General features: G+C 36.4%; 2 protein-coding genes across 2 annotated transcripts; both read right to left on the reverse strand.

Annotated features, from left to right (window-relative positions):
* Window positions 1–4,724: 4,724 nt before the first annotated feature.
* Window positions 4,725–7,343, reverse strand: LOC106083406 (pickpocket protein 28-like). The gene is made up of 2 exons (XM_013246365.2): window positions 6,965–7,343; window positions 4,725–6,037 (listed from the first exon to the last, which is right to left on the reverse strand). The coding sequence occupies exons 1-2, from the start codon at window positions 7,341–7,343 to the stop codon at window positions 4,725–4,727; spliced, it is 1,692 nt and encodes a 563-aa protein (XP_013101819.2).
* A 3,156-nt stretch (window positions 7,344–10,499) lies between these two features.
* Window positions 10,500–14,283, reverse strand: LOC106083405 (pickpocket protein 11-like). Its single transcript, XM_013246364.2, has 2 exons — window positions 13,827–14,283; window positions 10,500–11,815 (listed from the first exon to the last, which is right to left on the reverse strand). Exons 1-2 carry the CDS (start codon window positions 14,236–14,238, stop codon window positions 10,500–10,502), a joined length of 1,728 nt encoding a protein of 575 aa, XP_013101818.2. The 5' UTR covers window positions 14,239–14,283.
* Between the last annotated feature and the right edge of the window lie 4,254 nt (window positions 14,284–18,537).

An 18,537-nucleotide genomic window follows, 5' to 3' on the forward strand; every position in this document is an offset into this window, starting at 1 on the left:
AAGCGGTTTCGACTGTATATATCTGCGCTAACCTCTGCGCTACGGTGGCCTCCTAGAGGATATTTAACTAAAGCGAAAAAATGAATTGTACATTTCATTAAGTTTCACTTAAGAGGATTTTTTTACTTAAGCGTATTGCAGTTAAGCGGTTTCGATTGTATATATCTGCGCCAACCTCTGCGCTACGGTGGCCTCCTAGAGGATATTTCACTAAAGCGAAAAAATGAATTGTACATTTCATTAAGTTTCACTTAAGAGGGATTTCTCACTTAAGCGTATTGCAGTTTAGCGGTTTCGACTGTATATATGCTTTATAGGGTCGCAGGTCAATATTTTGTGCAAACGAAATCGTCATTAAAATAAGACATAAAAAGCTTATAAAAAATTATGAAAAGCAAATAAAGGGCGTTGATTTCAACTAGGCTCCCGATTTGACTTTTTTTTTATTCTATATGGATAAGTTCAAAGTTTCTGTCTATAACTGGATATCGTTCCAACTACTTGAGAAATACGATCTAAGATGGAGATTAAAAAAGAGTCAGCTTAGCCAAACTTAACACGCTTTTACTTTAAAATATTTTTTTTTTATAAATACCTGTTTCATTTATGCCTCTTTTGGTCTCCGGACATATGGTCACCGCCGGAAATGGTATATTCCATATGGGGGTTGACTTCTCCGACAATGAGACAATAACAGGTGTCTCACTCCACTTGGCATACAATTGCAAGATGATGGAGGTGCAAAAGTAAATCGACACCACAAATACAGCAATCCAGAAAAATATCTCCTTCCAAGGGCGATGTTGGCCAAAATATTGAAAGCCATGTATGGAGGTGTTGAAACAGAATTCTGTATAAATCTCCTTAAGGGATTGGCGAAATGTAATATTCCCCCTTGGTGTTTGATTAAGGGATGGAATCTTCTTTGACAGTTTGGCGGTAAGGATTTTTTGTTTCTTTCCGCTCTTCAAGGACATTTTGAGCTAGGAGAAAAAGATTTTTTTAATGATTATAGAAAACTTTTTTTCTACTAATTAAATTTTTTTTGCTTACCTATCCCTTAATATTTATTTATTTTTGTGTGTATTTATATGTTGTTTCGCCAATATTTATATTGTTTTATATATTTTAATTTATTTTTTATTTTTTTTTTATTTTATATATTTTAATTTATTTTTTATTTTTTTTTTATTTTTTTTTTATTTTATTTTAAGGAGAATTTTATATATTTTTGATTATTTTTTCCCTTAAACAATGTTTTAACTAATCGTTATTATTTTCCATTAAAGCTTTTTATACCTCATGCGTTTTGTTTTAGCAGCCTAGTTTAAAAGTTAGTGATTAACTCATGACAATTATAGCTGTGAACGTATATAAGGGTGGATTGTGCTAAGGTAAATTCAACCTATAGCATATAAATGATAAACTTTTAGCAGCATTATTTAATGACAAATCCAAAACTAATTAAGTGGAAGCCACCGTAGCGCAGAGGTTAGCAAGTCCACCTATGACGCTAAACGAATGTGTCTCCCTAAAGGGTTGTGGCACTGCGGCATGCCTTTCCGATTCGGTCATGAAGGTCCCTTATTATTGAGTGAGTCGGACAGCACTCATTGACATGTGAGAAGTTTGCCACCTCTTTGGAGAAATGTTTTTTCATGGCAAAGTACCTCACAAATGTCGCCAGCTTTAGGAGGGAATAACCACCGCAGAAAAATGTTTTTGATGTTCTCGCCAGGATTTGAACCCAGGCGTTCATCGCCATAGGCGGACATGCTAACCTTTGCGCTACGGTGGCCTTCTCCTTTTAATTTTCATAGGCAAATTAGCAATTTCAAAAAAAATTAAGTATCTCGTTTTTTTTAGCTAAATGGTTGTACGAAATTCGAAATCAAGAGAGCCACCCCAATACACATAATATCAGCCTAATTATTTTAAATGTTTTTATTTTTGTTTTTTGTTTAATTAGAATTACACTTGGGCCCTGCATACAGCTAATGGCTCCCTGGAGGGCTACCACAAATCTCTGAGTGTCAAACAATCCTTGAACCAAAGAATATTTCAATGACATTTTATTTATATCGTTATTTAAAACAAAAAACACAAAGTATTATGTGAAACGAATTGAACAAAGTACAATTTGTTATATTCACCACCATAGGGTGGTGAGTTTGCGTTACATATAATGGCGAGATTGTGTTACATATAACTGCCATCAATGGAAAGATATTTTTCCAGAGAAGCGACAAATATATATGAAAATTAATTTTCCTTTAGGAAATGCCATGAAAATGAGGAGTTCAGCAAAAAGACGTATCTGCGCTAAATATCAGTTTAATTTAAATATTTGAAGGTGGGGCTCGGGCCCAATAGCCTCCTAGCTACGTTCCTGCTATAAACCGAGCTAAATATGGTCGAAACAGTTCACTACCGGATATAACTTCAATGTATATTGATCTCCCGTTTTGGAGTCTCTAGACTCCATTTAGTTCAAACTCTGCACAAAAACTTTTGTTATGACTTCCAACATCCGTGCAAAGTATGACAAGAATAGCTCCATAACCTCATAAAGCTTCCACATAAACCGATCTCTTGATTGGACAGCTTAAGCCGCTAGAGGGCGCAGTTTCTATTCAATTTAGGTGAAATTTTGCGAGATGACTTTTGTTATGATTTTCACCACACGTGCACATTATGGCTCAATTCGGCTCATAATTTGATATAGCTCCCACATGAAACTTTCCCCGATTTTATCTATTTAACCGCTAGAGGGCGATATTCAACTCAACTTCCGAATTTGACTTTTTGAGCCGCTAGAGGGCGCATTTCTCATCAGATTTGACTGCAATTTTAATAGATGTGTCCTATTTCCAAATCCACAACAAGTATAGTCCAAATCTCATATAAATCCAACTTCTAATTTGACTTCTTGAGCCGCCAGAGGGCGCAACTTCTTCCTAATTAAACTTTTTTACGTTACGATTATTTTTATAACGATTTTGAAATCCATAACATTTTATGTTCAGCTTCGCCAGCACAGAGCCCCTTCTAGGGTGAATTTCAAGCGAATTGCTTTATTCGCTAGCCAAATCTCCTTACTTTCCAACACTGTTTTATTGTTCGTAAAAATGTTTACATCCGACTTCCTCGCGTTAGTACCACACCACTTCACGTATTCCGTGATCGGCCGGATCTCTGCCTGCAGGACCGTATTATGGTCAGGCAGTCTAAAACAGATCTGAGTCCCTGGGTTCTCTATGTAGACCCCCAGGCCCACTCTGCTCCTAGCTTTGATCCATCCGTGTAACATGATCTTCCAGATGGCAATACTAGGGTTCCGTTAGTCCAAAACAGTGCCGCTGGCAGCAGTGCCTCGCACTCGACCACAAGTGTCATCTCAGGTATCCGATCGGAAACCTCTTCCCTTCCTACCAGGTTTTCTACCGTCGCCTCGATCCCATCCTCAATCCATTCTAACATGTCTCATAGCCCCAATGTCTGCCTCACACCTCATCTGTATGTCAATGTGTCGGATATCTAGAATAGTCTCCAGTGCCTTAGTGGGCGTGGTCCTCATCGCCCATGGAGATAAGATTGTCCAGATTTGAATTCTTGATCCGCTAGAGGACGCAATTCAAATGAGATTTCACAAACATTTTGCAGGCTAATATCTGTTGTTGTTGCCTAATATCTGCAATAAGTATGTCCCGAATCGGTTTATAACCTGATATAGTTCTCATATCAATTTCAGCCAAATCGTAAACGAATTGCGTCCTCTAGAGGCTGAAAAAGTCAAATAAGGAATCGACTAACATAACAGCCAGATCAGGATATGGAGCGATTAAACTATCCTTGTCTTGGATTTCGGAAGCCATTATAAAAATTATTATGCATAATGTAATCGAAATTGCATAATAATAGCGCCCTCTATCGGCCAAAAAAATCAAATTGGGAGAACGGTTTATGTGGGAGCTATATCAGCACTCAAACTGTTTCGTGCCATACTTTTCATGGATTTTGGAAGTCATAAATCCCTCAAAAATATGTTCAGAATCGGTTCATAACTGGATATAGCTCCTATATAGTACATTCGTCCTATTTGATTTCTCGTGCCGCTAGAGGGCACAATTTCTACTACATTTAGACCAAATTGTTCCCAATTTCTTCTAATAAAGGTAAAATATCTGTGCATAAGCTAACTCGAATGGGTCCATAACTGAATGCAGCTCCCATACAAACCGATCACCCGATGTCCCTTGAGTTGCTAGAGGGCTCAAGCGACATAGCTTATGCACAGATGTTTAACCTCTATAAGAAGACATTGGGCACAATCATTCCATAACATCATTGAGTTTCCACCCGATTTCGCGACTTTATTTCCTTGCCAATGACTTCGGGTTCAAATCGGTCTAGAATCTGTTATAGCTTTCACTTCTTCAGAATCTGGAGGGTGCAATTTTTACTTCACTACAGAAATTTTCAAACTCTAATCAACCCACATAACACTGGTGTTGCCTTATGGCAACGCAAAAATTTGGACTGGTTTTTTTTATAAATTTTCAAAATTGCATGTTTTTGACAGGTGAGAAGCGCTTCTTTTAAACAAGTGCAGATTTGTCATTTTTGGAAAAATAAGTCATGAAAAATCTTTGAAAATTTACCAAAAAAATATCAGAGAGATGCAGATGTTTAACAAATTTATTTAAAAATACATCAACTTTTATTCAAACACCTCTTCTTCTATTACGACCCAAATTCGACCACAATCTCAGGGTAAAGTGATAAAATATCTCAACTCCACTCAATAAAGAAACACCCATAAATAGTCCACAGACACCGCCAAAATTGGCCAAAAGATCGGTGACTCCATACAATTCGGAACGTCGAGAGGTAATGAATTGAGGCTCCTTAAAATAGATCCACAAAGCGCTCATTACCATGCCAGGATACTTATCACGCAAGCCCTGAAAATCGCCAATGGCCTTCAGCGTATTCTCCAGACTAAAGCTACCCTCGGATATCTCAGTTTCATAGTCCAAGGAAGTGCAGGCGGGCAGACAATCACAATCTCCTAAGGCCTCAACTGCCTCTATCGCCTGCAAGCCACGGTTAAATTGCCGAAACAATAACTCTTCGTTGGCCTTGCGATAGCAAGAGAGTTTATCTGCCCCACACACAGGTGTCTCGGGACTACGAGGCATGGCGAAGGTAACACAGCCACACAAATGATAGGTGAAATTGGTGAGACACTCATAGGCGCAGTTAGTCTGACTGTAGATTTTGAAGAACTTCAATTGGCGATCCTTGGTTAAATAACATTGCCTCTTGTGAGGAGTATATTCAGCTATGCCAGCCGAGGTGGTTATCATTTTGGGTTTCACCGCAATCATTATATCCTTGTTCATGGAGATGTGTAGGAAATGTTTGCTCATAGTAGGCACATCATCTGGAGAGTGTAGCAGTATCTTAAAACCAGCAGCCACATAACGACAACTATAATCAATGTCCTCGGCAAAGCCTTGTAGGGTGGGCATAAACCCCGCCATCGATCCAGAACCCAAGACACGAGCCGGGTATGTGTGTAATACACCTTGAACTTTATAACCCTCTTCCAGGGACCAGCTTAAAGAATGATTTTCAAACATCTGTACTCTTTCATGTAGTGTTGAATTTAAACTCCTTTGGTATTGCATGGTATTTTCTCGATATAAATCTTTTTCCTTTAGACCATTGAAGGTAAAACACACTCCCTCTTCGGTGTAGGTACGGCTAAACATTTTATCACAACTTTTCTCCACACCAAACCATATGCCACTGTAACAGTATCTGTTGAAATCTGGCAACATTTTGTTGAGAATTTCTATGTAGTCTAGGGCGTCATGTTGAAACGATGGCAACCCAGCATCAGTGGCAACATCGCATAATTGCATTAAGGTGAGAGCATCTTTCAAGTCTGTAGTGGTGAAATTTGAATGAAATTTCTTGCCTTGCTGTAGGTAAACTCTGAGAGAGTTGACAAGTTGTAGATATGAAGGAACTATCAAAATGAAAGAGAGAGAGAGAGAGAGAGAGAGAGGGATAAAAGGAGAGAGAAATGGAATATGACAATTTTTAATAACCATTTGAGTTGGAGAGAGTAAGAGTAAGCTTAAAATCGATAAAAAAAAGGAAAAAATATCAGAGAATGTTAATCGATTTTATGACCACGAAAAAGTTAGCGAGGTGAGTTTTTTTATGATCTCAGGGGAGAGGAGCAATTTTCATTTTCAGGCCATGAGGAAACAGATTTCATACCATTGGTAGGCAATTTTCAAATAATTTGGTCAGAGATATCACAGCAGTTGCAGTTGCATTTCTTAGATTACTAAGATCACCCCATTGTTGGCTATGATTATAAAGGTACCGAAGAGTTGATCTTACCAATCACCTGCAAGTGCTGGAATATATATTGCCAAACTGTCTGAAAGTGGACGACCAATGGTGTGACATCTGTTATTGTCTGAAAAAAATGCCTATTCTTTTGCTCAGTTCATAAAAGCACTCATGAACTAATAAGCTCCATAAACCCCGTTTGGGATTGGATAAGCACAAATATTTTCCACATTTCTTTCTTTGAATTCTTTTGTTAATATTGGGTTGCCCAAAAAGTAATTGCGGATTTTTCATATAGTCGGCGTTGACAAATTTTTTCACAGCTTGTGACTCTGTAATTGCATTCTTTCTACTGTCAGTTATCAGCTGTTACTTTTAGCTTGCTTTAGAAAAAAAAGTGTAAAAAAAGTATATTTGAGTAAAGTTCATTCTAAGTTTTACTTTCTTTTAAAAAATCCGCAATTACTTTTTGGGCAACCCAATAGTTATAAGATCCATAAACCCCCTTTGGGATTGGATAAGCACAAATATTTTCCATATTTCTTTTTTTGAATTCTTTTGTTAATAGTTTTTGTTTTTTTCTTATTCTCACCCGTTTGATTTATGCTTCTTTTGGTCTCCGGACATATGGTAACCGCGGGAAATGGTATATTCCATATGGGTGTAGATTTCTCCGACAAGGATACAATCACCGGAGTCTCACACCATTTCCCATATAATTGCACAATTATGTAGGTGCAAAAGAAGATCGAGGCCACAAACATGGCAATCCAAAATATTACCTCCTTCCAAGGACGATGTTGGCCAAAATATTGAAAGCCATGTATGGTAGTGTTGGAGCAAAATTCCGAATAAACCTCCTCTAGGGACTGGCGAAATGCATTTTTCTTAGATTTAGGCTGATGTGCAAATGCATATTCCTTATCAACTGATGGTATGTCAATGATGAAACTTTTGTTTCTAGCTGACATTGTAGCTGTCGAAGAAAATATGTAAAAAAATTTGCTAAATTTGCTAAATTTAGCAAATTTTGCCAAGTGTTTGTCCTTGTTGTATCACAATGAAACTGATGACCACAAAGACTTTAGCTATTATTCGAAGTAAATTTTCATTTGTGGTCTTAAATAATGCTTCACGCTAAATGGCCATAATTAAAATTTACTATTAAATCCCAAGAAATATCTTTCCACTGTAATTATATCAAATGCATATTAGGGTGGAGCGATATTATTTTTATACATTTGTGGATAACACATGATTTCCAAATTCCAAAGATGGCTCGAATTTTATTCAACATACTCTCTTATATAAACCTATCGCTCTATTGAACATAGTAAGCCGCTAGAGGGCGCAATTCTTATTAGTTTTTCACCACAAGTAAAGTTTTGTGTTTTGTTTCACTGTCAAACATCTTCAGTGTGGTCTATAATTTCACCATGAATCGTCTTACAAACTGTGGTGTAAATATTTAAGCCAAATCGGACAAAAATGTCGGCTTGTAAGGGCTCAAGAAGTCAAATTGGGATATCGGTTTATATGGGAGCTACATACAAATCTAAACCAATATGGCCCATTTGCAATCCCCTACTACCTACATCAATAGTTAGTATCTGTGCAAAATTTCAGGTGGCTAGCTTGACGCTTGCGACCGCTATCGTGATTTCGATAGACGGATGGACGTCATGGCTAGATCGAATCAGAATGTCAAGGCGATCCAGAATATATTAACTTTATGGAGTCGCAGATCAATATTTCGAGGTGTTACAAACGGAATGACTAGATTAGTATACCCCCTTTCTATTATGGTGGATAAAAAAAGTAACAGTTTGGGGTGGTTTATGGGTTGGTGGCATCATTGGACCTTACTTCTTCAAAGATGATGGGAATCGTAACGTAGCTGTGAATTATGAGCGCTTTCGTGGGATGATATCCAACTTTGTTCTTCAAAAATCATATTATATGGGCCGTACTATCGATTTTTCTGAATTTTGTGTGTTTTTATACCCACCACCGTAGGATGGGGGTATATTCATTTTGTCATTCCGTTTGCAACACATCGAAATACTCATTTCCGGCCCTATAAAATATATATGTTCTTGATCGTCGTAAAAATCGTAGACGATCTCGCCATGTCCGTCCGTCTGTCTGTTGAAATCACGCTGCAGTCTTCAAAAACAGAAATATTCAGCTGAAACTATGCGCAAAATCTTTTTTTGCCCATAAGCAGGTTATGTACGAAGGTGGGCTATATCGGACTATATCTTGATTTAGCCCGATCCACCGATTTAAGGTTTTAGGTCCATAAAAGCCACATTTATTGGGTTGCCCAAAAAGTAATTGCAGATTTTTCACATAGTCGGCGTTGACCAATTTTTTCACAGCTTGTGACTCTGTAATTGCATTCTTTCTTCCGTCAGTTATCAGCTGTTACTTTTAGCTTGCTTTAGAAAAAAAGTGTAAAAAAAGTATATTTGATTAAAGTTCATTCTAAGCTTTATTAAAAATGCATTTACTTTTATTTTTAAAAAACCCGCAATTACTTTTTGGGCAACCCATATTATCCGATTTTGCTGAAATTTGTGTTAGTTGTGTTAGGCTTTTCAACATCCCTCTTCAATTTTGTCCAGATTTGGATATAGCTGTCATATAGACCGATCTCTTGATTTAAGATATCGGGTCCATAAAAGGCGCATTTATTGTCCGATTTTGCCAAAATTTGGAACAATGAGTTGCGCTGGGCCCTTCGACATCCTTCTCCAATTTGGCCTAGATCGGTCCAGATTTGTATTTAGCTGCCATATAGACCAATCGTTCGATTTAAGGTTTTAGACCCGTAAAAGTCGCCTTTATAATCCGATTTCGCAGAAATTCAACCCGACCTAGCCGAACTTAACGCTTTTTAACTTGTTTCTTTTTTTTAACTTTCCTATAGCTCTTAAAAAATCACCGCTAGAGGGCGCATTTTTTTTATACGACTGCCATTTTGCACGATGACTGTGATTAATCACATTAATCACAGTCATCGTGCAAAATGACAGTCGTACAAACAACATGCGCCCTCTAGCGGTGATTTTTTAAGAGCTATAGGAAAGTTTAAAATAAATTCACGTCAATGATGTCCCGAAGCGATTCATAACTGGATAAAGCTTTCATATAAACAAATTTTTTGATAGAACTATTTGAGCCGCTGGAGGGCGTAAATTTTATCCGTTTTCATTAAAATTTTGCACAATGACTTCTGCTATGACTTTTAGCAATTCGTTAATTACAGTCATCGTGCAAAAATACAGTCGTATAAAAAACATGCGCCCTCTAGCGGTGATATTTTAAGAGCTATAGGAAAGCTTAAAGTTTAAAAAAATTCACGTCAGTAACGTCCCGAAGCGGTCCACAACCGGATAAAGCTCTCATGTAAACAGATCTTTGATAGAACTTTTTGAGCCGCTAGAGGGCGTAATTTTCATCCGTTTTCACTAAAATTTTGCACACTGCCTTCTGCTAGGACTTTTAGCAATTGTCAGCAGTATGACATATATCGGTCATATAAAACGGTCTGTTAAATTTTAATTTTATCTCCATGAGAAATTTTGTCAAAATTTCATATCCATGGAAATTTTTGTCAAAATGTCAGTCCTATGGGGAATTTAGTCAAAATTTCCTTTAAAAAATTTATTCAAAATTTCTTTTAATTGTAGTGTATAGAAAAAAGTCTGCTTAATAAATAAAAAAAAGAAAGGTAAAGAAAAAAAGTCTCCTCAATAAATTTAAAAAAAAAGGTAAAGAAATGTTTCTCACAATTTCACTTCTATGGGCAATTTTGCCAAAATTTTATTTCTATGGGAAATTTTGTCAAAATGTCAGTCATGAGTACCAAATTGGTCTTTCACCATGTCAGTCATGCGTACCAAATTGGTCTTTCACCTGTCACCATGTCAGTCATGCGTGCCAAATATCGCTTCCACATAAACCCACCATGCGAGTTTACTTCTTGAGAACCCAAAGGGAAAATTCTTACTTGACTTGGACACCATCAATCCCAGAAAATTATTTATAACTCCAATTAAACTCTATTTGTAGTTCAGTTTTTTTTTTTTTTTTTTTTAAAGTACATACCACCAAAACTTCTTTCAAACCCCTATTTGATGTCTACCCATATTCGACCACAATCTCAGTGTAAAATGATAACATATTTCAACTACACTCAACAGGGAAAACCCCATAAATAGACCAAATGCACCGCCAAAATTTGCCAAAAGATCGGTGACTCCATACAACTCCGAACGTCGAGAGGTAATGAAATGAGGCTCCTTGAAATAGACCCACAAAACGCTCATTGCCATGCCGGGATATTTAACACGAAAGCCCGCATAGTCACCAACGGCGTTCAGATGATTCTCCAGATGAAAAACTGCCTCTGATATCTCAGTTTCATAGTCCAAAGAAGTGCAGGCTGGCAGGCAATCACAATTTTCCAAAGTTCCAATGCTAGTTTCCCTCTTCGATTGCCAATCTTGGGTAAATTGTTGAAACAATAGCTTTTCGTTGGCCATGCGATAGCAAGAAAGTTTATCTGCCCCACACACAGGAGTTTCGGCACTACGAGGCATGGCAAAGGTAACACAGCCGCACCGGTGATAGGTGAAATTGGTCAAGCACTCCAATTCACAATTATTACGACTGTAGATCTTGAAAAACTTCAATTGGCGGTCCTTGCTCAAATAACATTGCCTTTTGTGGGGTGTATATGCAGGTATGCCCGCTGAGGGGGTTATCATTTTGGGTTTCACCGCAATCATAACATCCTTGTCCATGGAGACATGTACGAAATGTTTACCCATGGTGGGCACATCATCGGGTGAGTGTAGCATTACCTTGAAACCATCTGGCACATAACGGCAGCTGTAATCAAGCTCCTCCGCAAAGCCTTGTAAGACAGACAAAAATCCCGCCATGGCTCCAGAACCCAACACACGACCCGGATATGTGTTCAGATCGCCATCATCATGGTAACCCTGCTCCAGGGACCAACTCAAAGAAAGATTTTGAAACATATCCACTTTGTGGTACAGGCTTGAATTTAAACTCCTTTGGTATTGTATGGTATGCTCTCGATATAAGTCATGATCCAGCAGACCATTGAAGGTAAAACACACTCCATCTTCGGTATAGATTCGGGTATACAGCTTGTCACAACTTTTCTCCACGCCAAACCATAAACCACTGAAGCAATATCTGCTTATATCTGGCATCAATTTATTGATAATTTCAATGTAGTCTTTGACTTCGTGTTCAAAGGATGGCAACTCTACCTCAGTGGCAACATTACACAGTTGCATTAAGGTGAGAACATCTTCTAAATCGGTAGTGGTGAAATTTGATTGAAACTCTTTGCCTTGCTGTAGGTAAGCCCTGAGAGAGTTGACAAGTTGAAAAAACGAGGGAACTTAAACAAGAGAGAGAGAAAGAAATGGGAGAGAGAAAGAGATAATAAAATGAAAATAGGCATTTGGTTTGCACAGAAATGGAATTGGTTTAAATTGTATTAGGCAAATATATTTTGTCTGCACCGTAGGATGGGGGTATACTAATTTCAGCATTCCGTTTGTAACACCTTGAAATATTCGTCTAAGACCCCATATGTGTATATATTTTTGATCGTCATGGCATTTTAAGTCGATCTAGCCACGCTAACTTTCGAAGAAGTAAAGCTAGGCGATTGGAATTTTGCACAAATACTTCTTATAAGTGTAGATTGTTTGGGATTTTAAATGGGCCATATCGGTCCATGTTTGATATAGCTGCTATATAAACCGATTTTGGGTCTAAACTTCTTGAGCTTCTAGAGGGCGCAATTCTTATCCAATTTGGCTGAAATTTTGCGCATATCATTTTGGTATGACATCCAACAACTGTACCAAGTATGGTCTAAATCAGTCCATAACCTGATATAGCTGCCATATAAACCGATCTTGGGTTTTGACTTCTTGAGCTTCTAGAGGGCGCAAACATCCAACAACTGTGCCAAGTATGGTCCAAAATACTCCATAACCTGATATGGCTGCCCTATAAACCGATCTTGGGTCTTGAGCTTCTAGAGGGCGCAATTCTTATCTGATTTGGCTGAAATTTTGCACATATCATTTTGGTACGACATCCAACAACTGTGCCAAGTATGGTCTAAATCTGTCCATAACCTTATATAGCTGCCCTATAAACCGATCTTGGGTCTTGACTTCTTGAGCTTCTAGAGGGCGCAATTCTTATCCGATTTAGCTAAAATTTTGCACATATCATTTTGGTAGCACATCCAACATCTATGCCAAATATGGTTAAAGTCAATCCACAACCTGTTATAGCTGCCATATAAATCGATCACCTGATTTGACTTATTGAATCCTAGACGGTGCAATTCTTCTCCAATTTGGCTGAAATTTTGCAATATGTCGTTGTGGTATGACTTTCAACAACTGTGCCAAGTATGGTCTCCCAATTTGACTTTCTGAGCCTCTTGAAGGCGCAATTATTACTCGATTTGCCTCAAATTTTGTAGGTTATATTTTTATATGACATGTACGGCATATCAGGTACGGTCCACATCGGTCAATAACTTGATAGGCAAATGCAAATTTGCCCTTGAACATTTCTTTAAGGAATTGAGGCCAACTTCTCACAAATCAGTGAGTGCTGTCCGATTCAATTTTTAAGCTCGGTGTTAAGGGACCTCCTTTTTACAGCCAAGTCTGAAAGGCGTGCCGCAGAGCGACACCTCTTTGGGGAGAAGTGTTTACATGGCAAAGTGCGTTGTTTTACAGCGCGAGTGCGTTGTTATTCAAAACACTTTGACTGGCATGGTGGATCGCGATTTCTGATACGCCATGTCTCTTCATCAACACCATGGTGTATCAGAAATCACGATCCACCATGCCTGTCAGTGTTTTGAATAACAACACACTCGCGTCCAACTTTTATAAGTTCTTTGCTTTGCTATTCTTTGAATAAAAAACATGGAATATGATCTCGAGCTTTGCGATTTTTCCAACATCTAGCTCGAGATTATATTCAATGATTTCTATTCAAAGAATAGCATAGCAAAGAACTTATAAAAGTTGGGCGCGAGTGTGTTGTTATTCAAAACATTTTGACTGCCATGGTGGATCGTGATTTCTGATACACCATGGTGTTGATGAAGAGACACGGCGTATTAGAAATCGCGATACACCTTGGCAGTCAAAGTGTTTTGAATAACAACACACTTGCTTTTTACTACTTTTATAAGTTCTTTGCTATGCTTTTCTTTGAATAAAAAGCATTGAATATGATCTAGAGGTAGAAAATGTTCAAAAAATCACAAAAAAAATGTATGTCTAAATTTGGTCGAATTTTCCAAATTGCCTTGGGAAAAGTTTGTTAAATTTCTTTTTTTCTGTATTTTAACAATCCCCCACCGACCTTACCTCTTGACCCATTCATGGTCCTTTTATTTTCCGGGCATATGGTAACTCTCGGAAAGGGTATTTTCCAAACGGGTGTAGAACGTTCGGAGAAGGTTACTATCACTGGTGATTCGCGCCACTTCACATAAATGCCTAAAATGATAGAGCTGCAAAAATAGATGGATGTGACAAAAACTATAATCCAAAAGATGATCTCCTTGCGCGGCCTCTGTTGGCCGAAATATTGAAAGCCGTGTATGGAGGTGTTGGCACAAAACTCTCTCCAAATTTCCTTGACACCTCGTACCAGAGACTTTCTGCGGCAGGTGGATTTTGGAGTTGCATTACTTTCCAAAGCCTTTTCTTCATCGGTAATAGAGATGGTAGTGTCCTTGGATTCCGTCTTATTGCGATTGTAGACAGCCGATGTCATGATGTAAAATGCTGTATAAGGGAATAATATAAAATTTTATATCCGGGAGAGTCTGCTTTTGATATGTTTTACTCAAAAAGAAATTTTTTCAATTTTTTTTTTCAAAGAAATCGTTTTTAAAATTTCTTTTAACTGTACTCCAGTCAGACGGACGGATACGATACACTAGGCACTGATGAGGGTCACCAGTTGTTGTACAACTCACACACTCAACTCAACTCACACACTCAACTCAACTCACACACTCAACTCAACTCACACACTCAACTCAACTCACACACTCACTTTGTTACAGGTTTGTTTCACTCAAATTTACCCCGTCGCACAGTGTACCTATGCTGCACTAATTATTTTCCACTAGCTGACATGCTAATTTATAGAAATTTTCCCCATTACTTTAGCACACTGGAACTCCCATACGAATTTACGATTGCATGGCTGAGCACACATTACCATATTGAACAGCAATTAGGGTCACAATTGGGAGTAAAGAATGTAAAAAAGTAAAAAAAAAAAAATCTTGCTGTCTTTGGTGAATAAAAAGTCACAGGGCAAATCGAATATTAGCGAGGTTTTATTTGAGCAGAGTAAAATGCAAAACATGCTTTCCATACGATTCGTTTTATTTGTCCAATTTTGCATGAAAAATGTCGTCAATATTTGAACATTTTATCAAAATTTTATTTCATGAAAAATTTTTTGGGGAATTTAAATTTTGACAAAATTGACAAACTGAAATTTAAATAAAATTCCCCTTAGAAATTTTGATTAAATTTCCAAACTACATAAAATTTTTACTAAATTTCCCTATTACATGAAATTTTGAAAAAATTTATGAAAAACTTTTTGGAGAATTTAAATTTTGACAAAATTTTCCATAGAAATGAATTTTTGACAAAATGAAATTTAAACTAGATTTGCCTTAGAAATTTTGATTAAATTTCCAAATTACATGAAATTTTGACAAAATTTCCCTATTACATGAAATTTTGATAAAATTTCCCATAGAAATAAAATTTTCAAAAAGTTTCCCATAGAAATAATTTTTGACAAAATTTCTTACAGAAATGAGATTTTGACAAAATTTCCCTTAGGATAGGTTAGGGTTAGGTTGAAAAGAGGGTGAAGATATTAATCCGCCCCATGCCACTATGGATATACACCTAAGCCAGTAATTGGCTTGTTGTGGCCTCTAAATACTAAATACTAGAAAAGTAACCTCGTAAAAGAAAATTTAAGTTAGGAATTCCGTGCTACTTACAAAATCCTTAATTGTTTTCAATACCACTCCCCTAAGTTGGTTCATGTCTGGTATTGTGTCCCCACCTAAGTACTGGTATCTATTGGAAGCGAAAGCCGGCAATCACGTAGGAAAAGCTCCAATGTCTCATCATCTACCCCGCATGCCCTACACATGCGCTATCACTTGTCGCACCGATTTTGCATAAGTGAGCTCGTAGTCCTATGTGTCCCGTTATGATACCGAAAACTTTACTGAACTCCTTCTTACTTCCTTGCAGTAAAAGCGTCGTCTTCTCTCGACTTGGATCCCCCCATAGAATTTTCGTCCGCCTACCCACCTTTTCGCTATTCCAAAGGCTTGCATGCGCTTTAGTCGCCCACGCCCTTAAGTCGGACAACGTTGACCCGAAAGGCTTCGGGTTAACCAAGTTTATTGGCGGCATTCATCTGGTCTTCACTGCCAAAACGTCTGCTTTCTCATTACCCTTATTCCGCTATGGCCCCGCACCCAAACGATGCAGATCGTGCCATCCCAGATAAGGCGTTAATTTCCTTCTTACATTCCAAGACTGTACGTAATATTACCGTCCTGATTATTATTGCCCTTATACCCTATTTACTGTCCGTAAAGATGTTCATACTGGACGTTATCGCATTAACACCACACCACCTCACGCATTCCATGATCGCCCGGATCTCCGCCTGCTGGACCGTATTATGGTCTGGCAGTCTAAAACAGATCTCAGTCCCTGGGTTCTCAATATAGACCCCCAGGCCCAGCTTAGATCCATCCGTGTAACATGATCTTCCAGATGGCAATACCAGGGTTCCGTCAATCAAAGACTGTGCCGATGGCAGCAGTGACTCGCAGTCGACCTCAAGTGTCGTCTCAGGTATCCGGTCGGAAACCTCTTTCCTTCCTTCCAGATTTTCTATCGTCAGCTCGATTTTGACGAAATTTAGCATAGAAATGAAATTTAGACAAATTTTTTCATGGAAATAATATTTTGACAAAAATTCTCATAACAAAGAAATTTTGACAAAAAATTTCTCATTGCAAGAATAGTTGGTAAAATTTCCCATAAAAATTAAATTTTGACCAAATTTATCAGTGAACCGAAATTTTGACAAAATTTCATATAGCAAGGAAATTTTGACAAAATTTCCCAAGGAATAAATTTTTGACAAAAGGAAATTTTAACAAAATTTCCCATAGAAATTAAATTTTGACAAAATTTCCCAAAAAATATAATTTTAACAAAGTTTCCTATAAAAATGATATTGTGAAAAAATTTCCTACTGAAATGAGATTTTCACAAAATTTCCCATGGCAAGGAAGTTTGGACAAAATTTCCTTAGACATATAATTTTGGAAAATTTTCCATAGGATTGCAATTTTGACAAAATTTTCCATTGCAAGGAAATTTTACAAAATTTCCAATAGCAATAAAATTTTGACAAAATTACAGTAGTTTCATTTCATGTCATTGGGAAACTTTGTCAAAATTTTATTTCTAGGGGAAATTTCGTTAAAGTTTTATTTTGTCAAAAATTCATTTCAATGGAAAAGTTTGTCAAATTTCTTTGCAATGGGATATTTTTAATATCTAAGGGAATTTTTTTCAAAATTTTATTTCGATGGGAAGTTTTGTCAAAATTTCACAGGAAATTTTTGCAAAATTTCATTTCTATGAAAAATTTTTGCAAAATTTCATTTCTATGGGAAATTTTTGTAAAATTTATTTCTATAGGAATTTTTATCAAAATTTCATTTTTGGTGGACATTTTGTCAAAATTTTATTTCTATGGGAAATTTTTGCAAAATTTCATTTCTAGGGGAAATTTTTGCAAAATTTCATTTCTATGGGAAATTTTTGCAAAATTTCATATCTATGGGAAATTTTTGCAAAATTTCATTTCTATGGGAAATTTTTGCAAAATTTTATTTCTATGAGAAGTTTTATCAAAATTTCATTTCTATGGGAAATTTTTGCAAAATTTTATTTCTATGGGAAGTTTTATCAAAATTTCATTTTTGGTGGACATTTTGTCAAAATTTTATTTCTATGGGAAATTTTTGCAAAATTTCATTTCTATGGGAAGTTTTATCAAAATTTCATTTTTGGTTGACATTTTATCAAAATTTTATTTCTATGGGAAATTTTTGCAAAATTTCATTTCTAGGGGAAATTTTTGCAAAATTTCATTTCTATGGGAAATTTTTGCAAAATTTCATTTCTAAGGGAAATTTTTGCAAAATTTCATTTCTTGGCATGATTTTTGCAAAATTTCATTTCTATGGGAAATTTTTGCAAAATTTCATTTCTATGGGAAATTTTTGAAAATTAAATTTTTATGGGAAATTTTTGCAAAATTTTATTTCTATGGGAAATTTTTGCAAAATTTTATTCCTATGGGAAAATTTTGCAAAATTTCATTTCATTTCTATGGGAAATTTTTGCAAAATTTCATTTCTATGGGAAATTTTGGCAAATTTTTTTCAATGGGAAATTTTTGCAAAATTTTATTTCTATGGGAAATTTTTGCAAAACTTTATTTCTATGGGAAGTTTTGGCAAAATTTTATTTCAAAATTTAATTTATGTGGGATATTTTGTCAAAATTTTATTGCTATGTGAAATTTTGTAAACATCTCATTTCTATGGAAAATTTTGTCAAAATCTAATATCTGTGTGAAATGTTGGGAAATTTCTAGCAAAATTTTATTTCTAGGGGAAATTTTGTAAAAATTTTATTTTCAGGGAAATTTTGTCAAAATTACATTTCTAAGGGAAATTTTGTCAAAATCTCATTTCTATGGGAAATGTTGTCCGAATTTCATTGTTATTGGAAATTTCGGCACAATTTCATTTCTCAAGGAAATTTTTATCAAAATTTAATTTCCAAGGAAATTTTTGTCAAAATTGCATTTTAATAGGAATGTTTGTCGACATTTCTATTTTATGGGAATTGTTGTCAAAACTTTGGTTTTATAGCAAGTTTCGTTAAAGATTTTATTAAAAATTCCTTTGCTCCTGAATAGTATGTCATAATTTCG

The sequence above is a fragment of the Stomoxys calcitrans genome, chromosome 5, assembly GCF_963082655.1.
Source record: "Stomoxys calcitrans chromosome 5, idStoCalc2.1, whole genome shotgun sequence".
NCBI classification, from domain to species: domain Eukaryota; kingdom Metazoa; phylum Arthropoda; class Insecta; order Diptera; family Muscidae; genus Stomoxys; species Stomoxys calcitrans.